This window comes from Physella acuta, unplaced genomic scaffold, assembly GCF_028476545.2.
Source record: "Physella acuta isolate Inbredline_101_S28 unplaced genomic scaffold, ASM2847654v3 ptg000376l, whole genome shotgun sequence".
Lineage (NCBI taxonomy): Eukaryota > Metazoa > Mollusca > Gastropoda > Physidae > Physella > Physella acuta.
The window spans coordinates 270,864-283,695 of record NW_026731895.1 but is presented as its reverse complement, the minus strand read 5'-3'; the positions used below and the strand labels follow the sequence as shown (position 1 = coordinate 283,695).

General features: G+C 37.8%; 1 protein-coding gene across 1 annotated transcript; it reads right to left on the bottom strand.

Moving 5' to 3' along the window:
- Window positions 1-6,991: 6,991 nt before the first annotated feature.
- Window positions 6,992-9,445, bottom strand: LOC131941883 (uncharacterized). The gene is made up of 5 exons (XM_059301452.1): window positions 9,370-9,445; window positions 8,190-8,306; window positions 7,455-7,553; window positions 7,241-7,257; window positions 6,992-7,093 (listed from the first exon to the last, which is right to left on the bottom strand). Exons 1-5 carry the CDS (start codon window positions 9,443-9,445, stop codon window positions 7,085-7,087), a joined length of 318 nt encoding a protein of 105 aa, XP_059157435.1. The 3' UTR covers window positions 6,992-7,084.
- Between the last annotated feature and the right edge of the window lie 3,387 nt (window positions 9,446-12,832).

The window sequence follows — 12,832 nt, the reverse complement described above, 5'->3', positions numbered from 1 at the left end:
AAACGACGGCGAAGATCAAAGAACTGTTCTTTTGGCCCAAAATGAGAAAAGATGTGTCGCGTTACTGTAGAAGTTGCACGAACTGTCAGTTGGCCGGAAAGCCAAACCAGACAATTCCTAAGGCCCCTTTGAGTCCGATTCCTGTGTTAGAAGAACCTTTTTCTAAAATCGTCATGGACTGTGTAGGTCCCTTGCCTAAAACCAAGGCGGGCAACGAGTACCTACTTACCTTTATGTGTTCAAGTACCCGTTTTCCCGAGGCGATTCCCTTACGGAACATTAAGGCAAAGACTGTAGTCAGAGCCATGACCCGGTTCTTCACTACCTTTGGATTACCTAGAATCGTGCAAACAGATCAAGGCAGCAACTTCACCAGTCACCATTTTCAGGAAGCGCTAGCCAAGCTAGGCGTTACCCACATCACCAGCTCAGCCTACCACCCTCAGTCTCAAGGCGTACTTGAGAGGTTCCACCAAACCCTCAAAACCATGCTAAGAACGTTCGCTAACAGTAACACCCAATGGGATGAGTCTGTTCCTTGGATTATTTTCGCCGCGAGGGACTGTGTCCAGGACTCTTTAGGCTACTCGCCTTTTCAACTTGTGTTTGGACATTCTGTCCGTGGCCCCCTGAAGCTGATACACGAACGTTGGACAGGTACCAGTGATCATCCAGTGGAAAACTTCGACGATTTTCACGTTCGACTGAAAGCCGTGTGCGAAATGGCTCACAAGAACTTAAGAAAGGCCCAAGTGAGAATGAAAGGACTGTATGATAAGAGTTCTTGTAAACGAACATTCAATCCAGGCGACAAAGTTCTTGTGCTAGTGCCTAATCTGAACAATGCGTTATCCTTGAGATATTGTGGACCCTTTACTGTGCATTCAAAATTAAGTGATTTGAACTATGTTGTCAATACGCCCGACAGAAGAAAGAAACAGACAGTGTATCATGTTAACTCACTGAAAAAATATTATGATAATTGTAACAATTTTCAATCCACAGCTAAAATTACTTTACCTGTATGTTCAAATGTTTCTGATGATGTGATACATGATAAATTGAAACCCCCAAAATTGGTAAATTCTTCCTTTTTAGATAATTTGAATGTCCACCTTATGCATTTGTCCACAGAGGAAAGCCATAGATTGTCTCAATTATTTGACACATTTCCCTCTATTTTTGGGGATGTCCCCAAAGAAGCGAAGGTTCCACCTCATGATGTAGACGTTGGTGACGCAAAACCCATTAAACAACACCCCTATAGAGTTAACCCGGAAAAAGCTGCTTTGATAAAAGATGAAATTGATTATATGCTCAAGAATGATATCATTGAGCCCAGTTTCAGCAACTGGAGTTCCCCATGTCTCCTAGTCCCGAAAGACGGTGGATCTTTCAGGTTTGTGACCGACTTTAGGAAGGTGAATGCGCTCACCAAAGCTGATTCCTATCCTTTACCTCGGATAGAGGACGTTATTGATAAAGTTGGTCAGGCTAAGATAATTTCCAAAATTGATTTACTTTCAGGATACTGGCAAATCCCCTTATCTGACCGTGCAAAAGAAATATCTGCTTTTGTAACCCCTAATGGTTTTTATAGATACAAACGCATGCCCTTTGGTATGCGAAATGCTGGTCAAACTTTCCAGAGGGTCATTAACTCTGTCATTGCTGACATAGACCAATGTGAGGCCTACATAGATGATATAGTTGTATTTTCTAATACTTTTGAAGAACATATTGTTCAATTGACTGACCTTTCTGAAGTTAATTTTACTGTAAACTTACATAAAAGTGATTTCTGTAAAGCTTCAATTACCTATTTGGGTTATCAAGTGGGAACGAACCAAGTTCGGCCCATTGAAGCTAAAGTAGATGCTATTGTAAGGTTACCACCTCCCAAAAATTGTAAAGAGATCAAAAAGTTCCTGGGGATGGCTGGTTACTATAGACGGTTCTGTCAAAACTTTTCAGCTGTTGCTGAACCTCTTACTGCCTTATTGAAAAAGGGTGTTGAGTTTGAATGGTCCAATAAATGTCAAGAAGCTTTTTTAACCATTAAGTCATTTTTATCAAATGCTCCTGTTATGGCTGCACCAAATTTTAGCATGCCCTTTAAACTTGCCATTGATGCTAGCAACTTAGCCATTGGCTCAGTCCTATTTCAAGAAGACAACATGGGAATTGACCATCCCATTGCCTTTTTTTCCAGGAAGTTAAATGAGAACCAAAAGAATTATTCTACTATTGAAAAAGAAGCTTTAGCTTTGGTTTTGTCATTACAACATTTTGAAGTCTATGTCTCTTCTTTAACCAATCCAGTCAGAGTGTTTTCTGACCATGATCCCCTAAAATTTACCTCTAAGTTAGGACAGACTAATCAAAGAATATTGAGATGGTGCTTATATTTCCAAAATTTTAATCTGGAAATTTCACACATTAAGGGTAGTGATAATGTTGTGGCTGATTGTTTGTCAAGGATGTAAAATCTTGTTGTATACATTGATCATGTGACATGCTGTGTGGTTCATTAGGACCATAAACAGGTTTTGTTTGAGTGTCACTCATATGAAAATGAGTAATGTGAGTTTTGAATTTTTTTCAAAATTCCAATCCTGTTGAATATTTTGTTTATTTTCAGGTGAACCTTAATTAAAGGTAGTTTTTGATTATATGTAATCTTTTATAATAAAATGTCTCATATGACTCAATTGATATTGTAGCTAGTCATTGAAATAAAGGTCTTACCCTGGCGGGTTTACCACTTTTAATATTCTCATGGAAAAATTGTAATACCCTTTCTTGAGGAATTTTGATGTATAATTACTTTTTGAAGGGTTACTCCCCTTTCACCAATTGTAAAAGTTGGAGTTACTTCCCTTTTATGTTCAGGGATATTTTCATCTGGTGTTATGATTTTGATTGCCTACATTTGTAAAACATTTTTGTTATTTCATTGCCAGATTGGTTCCTTATGTATGTTTTTGTGGAACCTATCTGTCACTTCCAAAAAGGGAGGGGATGTGACCTACTTAGGTCGAGTCATTTTTATTTTGACATTGTATAATTCCTTATATGGAATGATTGTGTAACACCTGGGGTTTTTCCATTGACTATTAAGGTGTTTGAGACATAGAAAATTTCCATTAAAATCTGATTGAATGATTCTGATCAGATGATTATCCCAACCAATGGTGACATGAGTTGAGGATAACCTCCCCTGTCACAGAAGTCTTTAATTGCCCCGCACACTCGCAACACGTGGCAGTTTTTCTTGACCTGAAAGTCTACGAGGCCGTTTTACCTTAGTCAGGCAGCCGTCCATATTGTCCGGCTATAGACTCTGACCATTTGAACGTGAGAGTACTTAAGACCTGTGTGTGCCTTGCTTTCTTAAGTGATTTAATCTTCTAGTTTAATATTACTTGTCGCTAAGTAAGTCTAGAAGCTACAGCAGTGTTGTGTGGCCTGTAGCTGTTCTTAGGACAGTGTAGAAATCTGTGATAGTGTTTTTTCCTACATTGTGTAAGTTGGGTTTTTGATATTTTATACATTAAATATTTTATCTAGTTCATCTTGGTGTTTTGCCACATCTGAGTTCGCTGATTAAATGGTCGTATGTAGATTGGATGAGTGTTAATTACAATAGTATCACTAGCTCCCCTAGACATTAATTTCGAGCCCTAGTGGTCGTTGTGTTAAGTGTTCATCCACTTAGGCCGTAAGGCATTTGCATATGACCCCGAAAAAAGAATCCGGGGACGTTCTCCTTCTATTTGGCTGATAGAAAGGTTAACGTTACAACTACAACTAAACCTCTCATGTACGTGGGGCTTTTCGTCCTGGTGGCTCTTCAGTGATGCGTATCGAGTTGGGACAAGGACGTCACTCTGTTAACAGGACCGTTAGGACATGGTAATAGGACACGATACACGAGAACAAGATACATGAGGACAAGATAAAAGGACATGAGAAACGAGGACATGATACACGAGCAGAGAACATAAGATAATCTCTAAATCTTAAATATTAATATCCACTCAACCAGAGCTAAAATGTTCAAGATACATTGATATATGTGGACATGTGTGGTTGTTAGTGGATGTATCGGTGTGGTTTAGGCCACCACACATAAAACAATGTATGTGGACATGTTGTTTGTGTAGGTTTCTGTGTGGTTTAGGCCTACAAAAAGCTCTACCCATTGTTTCTATTACAAACCATTTTTAAATTCACATTTTATTGGGGTTTGATGGAGTTGATGGTTGCTTGTTGTCAAGTTTTTGTCCTTTGCTACTGAAGAGGGTTTCTTTCAAACAGACGTATCAATACATCTCCGGTGAAAACTCAAGAATGTCAAAGTTTCATCCAATCAAAGAATAAATTAGATAGTACAGATGTACTAAATTTAACTAAATTTATTAACAAATTCTGAGATATCTTGTTAGGAGATCTGGACTTCAAGATTTTTGTGTACGTCTTTGGGTGGAAGCTGTGAGAGGTTTGTTGTCACAGGGCGTATGTGCAGGGAATGTATGTCCGGGGGGGGGGGGGGAATTCAATGGTCAATGCTGGTAGCACGTAGACTGCGACCTAGTTTAAAACTTTCACAATACTAGCATGGCTTTACATAAACCTCAGCAGTTGTGTCCCCCAGTGTTCATAAACAGATCTGGACATGTTTCGACATCGCTAATGTTGTAACAGGGAACAATGAAGTCTTTGTACGACCTTTCCAGAGGATAAAGACACTTTCAGCTGACTGTAAGGATGTCTTGACCTGTGTCAAGGTCAGGATGTCTTGAACCGTATCAAGGTCGAGATGTCTTGAACCGTCTTGCTGTCCGTTCACAGAAAAGATGTCACACAAAGATAAGACATTGTGTTGTGATGTTCGGGGCTTACTTGTTACAGAATTTGTTACAGAACACCCGAACAAAGACGTCTTTGTTTGGACGATGCAATCTCAGGTTGTCTTAAACAAATATTGCTGTATGTCGTGTTGTGTTTGGTACCTCAGGTAACTTCCTGACTAGATTTCTTGTTGTTTTGTGTTTGGTTTCAGTCTTTATGGAAACTACTACATTTAACCAACTACTACGTCTCACCAACTGCTACATCTCACCAACTGCTACATCTCACCAACTTCTAAATCTCACCAACTGCTACATCTCACCAACTGCTACATCTCACCAACTGCTACATCTCACCAACTGCTACATCTCACCAACTGCTACATCTCACCAATTTCTAAATATCACCAAGTGCTACATCTCACCAACTGCTACATCTCACCAACTGCTACATCTCACCAACTACTACATCTCATCAACTACTAAATCTCACCAACTGCTACATCTCATCAACTACTAAATCTCACCAACTGCTACATCTCGCCAACTGCTACATCTCACCAACTGCTACATCTCACCAACTGCTCCATCTCACCAACTGCTACATCTCACCAACTGCTACATCTCAACAAATAGTACATCTTACAAACTGCTACATCTCACCAACTACTACATTTCACCAACTGCTACATCTCACCAACTGCTACATTTCACCAACTACTACATTTCACCAACTGCTACATCTCACCAACTGCTACATTTCACCAACTACTACATTTCACCAACTGCTACATCTCACCAACTGCTACATCTCACCAACTGCTACATCTCAACAAATAGTACATCTCACCAACTGCTACATTTCACCAACTACTACATTTCACCAACTGCTACATTTCACCAACTGCTACATCTCACCAACTGCTACATCTCACCAACTACTACATTTCACCAACTGCTACATCTCACCAACTGCTACATTTCACCAACTGCTACATCTCACCAACTACTACATCTCACCAACTACTACATCTCACCAACTGCTACATCTCACCAACTGCTACATCTCACCAACTGCTTCATCTCACCAACTGCTACATCTCACCAACTGCTACATCTCACCAACTGCTACATCTCACCAACTGCTACATCTCACCAACTTCTACATCTCAACAACTGCTTCATCTCAACATTTACTACATCTCACCAACTGCTACATCTCACCAACTGCTACATCTCACCAACTGCTACATCTCACCAACTGCTACATTTCACCAACTGCTACATTTCGCCAACTGCTACATCTCACCAACTGCTACATCTCACCAACTGCTACATCTCACCAACTGCTACATCTCACCAACTGCTTCATCTCACCAACTGCTACATCTCACCAACTGCTACATCTCGCCAACTGCTACATCTCACCAACTGCTACATCTCACCAACTGCTACATCTCACCAACTGCTACATCTCACCAACTTCTACATCTCAACAACTGCTTCATCTCAACATTTACTACATCTCACCAACTGCTACATCTCACCAACTACTACATTTCACCAACTGCTACATCTCACCAACTGCTACATTTCACCAACTGCTAATCTCACCAACTACTACATCTCACCAACTACTACATCTCACCAACTGCTACATCTCACCAACTGCTACATCTCACCAACTGCTACATCTCACCAAATGCTTCATCTCACCAACTGCTACATCTCACCAACTGCTACATCTCACCAACTGCTACATCTCACCAACTTCTACATCTCAACAACTGCTTCATCTCAACATTTACTACATCTCACCAACTACAACATCTCACCAACTACATATCACCAACTACTACATCTCACCAACTACATATCACCAACTGCTACATCTCAACAAATGCTACATCTCAACAACTGCTTCATCTCAACATTTACTACATCTCACCAACTGCTACATCTCACCAACTACAACATCTCACCAACTACATATCACCAACTACTACATCTCACCGACTGCTACCTCTCGCCAACAACTTTGAGCTTTGTCAGAACTTGCAACCAAGCCTGAACTAGGTTTTTGTAAGTAACTAACATCAAAACAGTGCTCAGTTATGGATAGATACAAACAAAACAAAAAACTTGAAAATATTTTTTAATGCCAGATAGGATACGAAACAAAACCTTTGTATAACATTTCCTTATCTCAGGTCAGGTGTATAGGTCACACTCTAGCCAAGCTGTGCGGGGGAAAAATTACATTTTAACAAGATCACTATAAAAACAAAACTCTAACAAAACGAGTCAAATAATAACAAGAAAAAATATCAAGAAACAAAAAAATGAATGATGTGTGTGGGCTAAGTCTAATTCAAAGATATACTTACAGCTTTCAGCTGAGTAACTGAAATATCAAAATTAATATTCAACGTTAAATATAGTTTTATACGGAGAGAATATAAATGTATGTATGTATATATATATATATATATATATATATATATATATATATATATATATATATATATATATATATATATGTGCAAGTATTTATTGATGTAAATATATTCTCCTATGATTCAAATGTTAAACTGAGCCTACCGACTGCGGCCAATGCTGGATTCTTGCTTAAAGCTGTCTGGATGAGTGGCAGGTATGTGCTGTAGTTCAGAAGGGTAATCCTGCTGGCCAGGGTTGAGTCTGTCGGCAGTTGCAACAGTGAGAGTTAATCATTTTAACAGGAGGATGGATAGAATGTATACATTTTCTCAAACCATTAAAATGTAAAACAAATTTCTTTCAACATCGTTTAACTAGCAATATAGCCGAAAAAAAATGTTTATACTTTGTAGGCAATTTTAGGGTTATTTTTTGCCTACATCAATGTATAAAGAAAAATCAATGTGTACTAGTTTGATATGTGTATGAAATACAAAAATGGTCCTAGGCAATTCATATAAACATGAGGTGGTTAGCAAAATATTATCAATAGGATTGGTGCTTTTGAGAACTAGCTAAATATCGTCAAGTAACTCAGATTGTATGGTCATGTGACATGGTCATGTGATCTGTCAAATATAAACATGCAGGACACGGTGCCAGGAGGGAGAAGACGATAGGGGCAGAGACGTCATTGGATGGAGGACGTCTAGGAATGGACTGGCAGTCATAAGCTAAAAATATACTAACAGCAACGAAAAACGTATTGACTTAATAAAGCTCCAAGCCCTGGAATTATGTAAATATTAGTTAACTGATTGATTATTGTGACTAATGTGCGTTTAAATATAAAAACGTTTGTATTAATGATTGACTATACAGTTAGATGGAACTTACAGAATGGGTCGGCCTTCAACTTGGCAATCAACGAATCAAACAGAGTCTTGAGAGGGGAGGGTGGCAGCGTGGATCCCCCTGTGGCACTTCCCAGCAATGTCTGCAGTAGAGCTAGGTCTGTTTGAAGAAAGTTGTGTTAGAATATACAAGTAGATAATGGTGCTCTATACAATGTCTGCTGTAGAGCTAAGCCTATTTGAAGACAAAATTGTTAGGATAAACAAGCAGACATAGTGCTCGGTCTAGCCCTCGATACAAATTGTGTCAGCTCTATAATTAACCGGCATACGCCCCTTCTAGAACTTACAACGGCCCGATGTCTAACTTCCTCTACAACCTACCCCGGCTTTATATATTTCCATTTTAGATTTAATTTAGCATTGTTATATACATAAGACGCTCTACAACGCCGGTGCTATTACTAGTTTAGACCTATCTATTACATACTCTGGCCTCAAAACAAACAGAAAAACTTCTACATGCGGCCTTTAAACTAAGGCCCTCTATAGTTACGGCCTAGCAACTCACTTAAGCTAAGCCCTTGTAAAAATTACTGCGGTCTTCTAACATAAACCCTTGTACAACATGACAGCGGCATTCGATCCTCCATGAATGCGGTCTTATACTTAATCCTGCCTATACCTAACAAAAGCCCCTTATACAACTAACTCCGGCTTATACCTAACAAAAGCCCATGTACAACCTACGCCTAACTAAAGCCCCTATACAACTTACTGCGGACTACACCTAAAAGCCCTATACAACTCCAATCTACACCTATAAAAAAGCCCCTATACAACTTACTCCGGCCTATACCTAACAAATCCTACACAACTTACTGCGGTCAACACCTAACAAAAGCCCAATATACAACTTACTTCTGCCTAGATCTAACAAAAGCCCTCCGTACAAATTACTCCAGCCTACACCTAACAAAAGCCCTCAACAACTTACTCCAGCCTACACCTAACAAAAGCCCCCTCAACAACTTACTGCGATCAACACCTAACAAAAGCCCCTATACAACTTACTGCTGTCAACACCTAACAAAAGCCCCTCTACAACTTACTCCGGTCTAAACCTAAAAGCCCCCTCTACAACTTACTGCCACCTATACCTAACAAAAGCCCCTCTACAACTTACTGCCACCTACACCTAACAAAAGCCTTCTACAACTTACTGCGGACGTCCCTCTCCCCAGCCACCAGAGCTCCACAGAGAAACAAAACAGCGACAGACAGGATCAACTTGGCCATGGTGGGATCTAGAGGGAAACTTCTCTCTAAGGTGATCTCTGCCAATGACAGGGCGCCTTATATACTGGTGCTCGGGTCGATGGTGCGTGATAAAACACAAACGTTTTGTTTGGAGGGGGATGTGCGTCATCAAATATACATACAACTTTTTTATCACAAGCTTTAGTTCACTACATGACATCTTGAACATATGGTGCAATGGCTGTAGAATAAGTACACATTTTGCTGAATGTTAAAATATACTTGCGTCCATAGATTTCAATAGGAGGAAGGTGTATACCCTATAGCTAATTGTAGCTTGACCTTATAGCTTGACATTCTAGCTTGATCCTATAGCTGGACATTGTAGCTTGACCCTATAGCTGGACATTGTAGCTTGATCCTATAGCTGGACATTGTAGCTTGACCCTATAGCTGGACATTGTAGCTTGATCCTATAGCTGGACATTGTAGCTTGATCCTATAGCTGGACATTGTAGCTTGACATTATGGCTGGACATTGTAGCTTGACCCTATAGCTAGACCTTATAGCTTGACATTATGGCTGGACATTGTAGCTTGACCCTATAGCTAGACATTGTAGCTTGACATTATGGCTTGACATTATATACTGTTTTACTCACTTTAGCTAGAAATTTTAGCTTAACCAAGGTATAGCTACTTATTTAAGCTCCAACAAGACTAAAACGTTTTAACAAAAAAGGGTCCGATCCGTATAAATCAATGTGTATGGACCACCCTTCTCTTGAAGCTTTTGTTGTCAGGCACGAATTGCATAAGATTTATTTGTTTTATGACGACCTAGTAGAGCAACACAAGTAGAGTGATACAAGTCGAACGACACAAGTAGAACAATACAAGTAGAGTTATACAAGTAGAACGATACAAGTAGAACGTCCATTATGCAAAAAGCTGAAGATTTTTTTTAAATCTTAGCCCCCTTAACTCTAACGAGAGCTATATAATTAAGCCCCGAACTGAGATGTGTGTTCGTAAGATTTATACGCTGTATAATGATGCTTTTATTCAAAAATTTAAATTAATAAATTGTCTAATAATGAACAATAATATTTGTTGTTTTAATTTTTTAAATCACTCTGCAAGTCTCTACTTGTTACCAACCACTCTAGCTAGAAGCCACGTCATATTCCGTTTGTCAACATCATATATATAGTATGTCAACTACATATATCGTACGTCAACTACATATATTTCGTATGTTAACATTAATATTGTAGGCCAACATTATATATATATATATATATATATATATATATATATATATATATATATATATATATATAGGCCCCTATATATATATATATATATATATATATATATATATATATATATATATATATATATATATATATATATATATATATATATATAATGCCAACATCACATATATCGTTTGTCAACATCATATATATCGTATGCCAACATCATATATATCGTTTGTCAACATCACATCGTATGTAAAAAAAAAAAACTTTCACAAAGATGTTACCTTTAGCATCAAGTCCTCAACAAACATGACTGGTGTCGTTGTGGTAACTTTCTTTTAAGCAACGTTTACTTAGGTCACAAAGTCTGTTTGTTTGCAGGTGTGTGGCATTTCATGGCATTACAAATAAATTAATTTAAATAGTACTAAAGAAGTTTAAAAAAGACGTTTAATACTATCAGTATTATGTATTATTTTATTTTCTCATTTAAGGACATTAAAAAACGTTTGTTATGGTAATCATCTGTCGCCACACTACAGAGGGTATTCTGTCAGACAATAATAACAGAAACATTTCATTTACATTAATCGTGGAAGGGGGTATTACTTATTTTTTTCTTAATTATAAGAACAAGAAAAGTAGGCAGACTAAAGTAGAGAGAGAAAATCGGTAGCCAAAGTGAGTAAAAATTTATGCGGGTGAACTCATCCTCAACAGTTGTATAGTGAGGTCTGATCTCTCCTTTGTTGCTTGCAAAGATAACAATTTGAAGAGAGGTTTTAAAAATTAATTTATTTTTATTGACTTTTGAGTTGGTAACTAAAGAGGCGTGTAAAAAGACAACATACTGGTAACATTATAAAAAATGTAAAAATAATTGTATCTGCATTTAATGGCATCAAGCAAATAGCTAATACTACAAAACTGTGAGTCACGTTTTGGATTCATCACTTTGTTAAATTTTACTTAATTTGTTCAACAATGCTTTATTTACATTAACTTATCCACGGTATAATATACAAAAACTGAAAGATATTTTAAATCTAAATATCTGACAATTAGCTTGGAAAGCTGGAAGGTAGATAACTGATGAAATAGAAACTGATGTTACGCTATGTGAGTTATCTTTCCTAAACACTTGATTTTACATACAGTGACAGTCATTTTTGTATGGATATATTGTCGGGACAAAATATAAAAATTCCAATATAAAAATTATTCCATTGCTCTAATAGCGATCTTAAAATTTTGAAAAGTTAGTGCAATGGTGAGGGAGAAATGTTAATTAACGATTAAATTAATGACAAAATTAATGTTTAAATGTGCACGAGTTTTTTAGCGTCAGTAGGGATTGTAATTACAAAAGAATAACTGCAGATTCTAAGTAAAGTAAATAATTTAAAGTCTAGGTATTAAGTGGGCCACTAAGCTGATTTGGGGACATCCAACATGAAGTATCACCTGAATGGAGGTGATACCATAAAGATACCCCCGATACCTTCAGTGACGTAGATAAAACCATTCGGATGGATGTGATACCTTCAGTGACAGAGGTGTCACCATCAGTGACAGAGGTGACACCATCAGGGATGGGTGACTCTGAATTTCCCGTACTGGTTGTCACAAAAACAAATGACGCCACCGTCATTAGCAACTACTAGCACACGACTATTTTCTAAAAAAAAAAAAAAAAAAAAAATAGATCTACAAATTGTTCAGCCAACCTATGAACTTCTGACAGAAAAGTTGACGCATACGTACGTTATATTTTCAGGCTTTACCAGTTGGGACACTATATAAAGGGATTAAAAATAATTAATAAATCAAAATCAAGTTGCATGAAATTTCTGGTACCTAGCCTCTATAGCAGTAGGATTACAAGTTCCTGTTAAAGTTAGTGGCCCGTGTAGGCCATCTAGTTACACTTACAGGCCAGGGTAAAGCTAACAACAATCCTTTTTACCACATACAAAAAGTAGGTCAAGGTCTAAAAATCCGTGTTCAGGTATCATAAACACTTTTTTTAGTTTAGTAGACGCGTTCTTTTGATTTTATCTTTATATTGTGTAATCTATGTACAGTGTGTAAAAAAAAAATATCCGAAACGAAAAACGTTTTAAAATTACGTAGAAAAATGTCACCAGATGTAAGTTGGTAG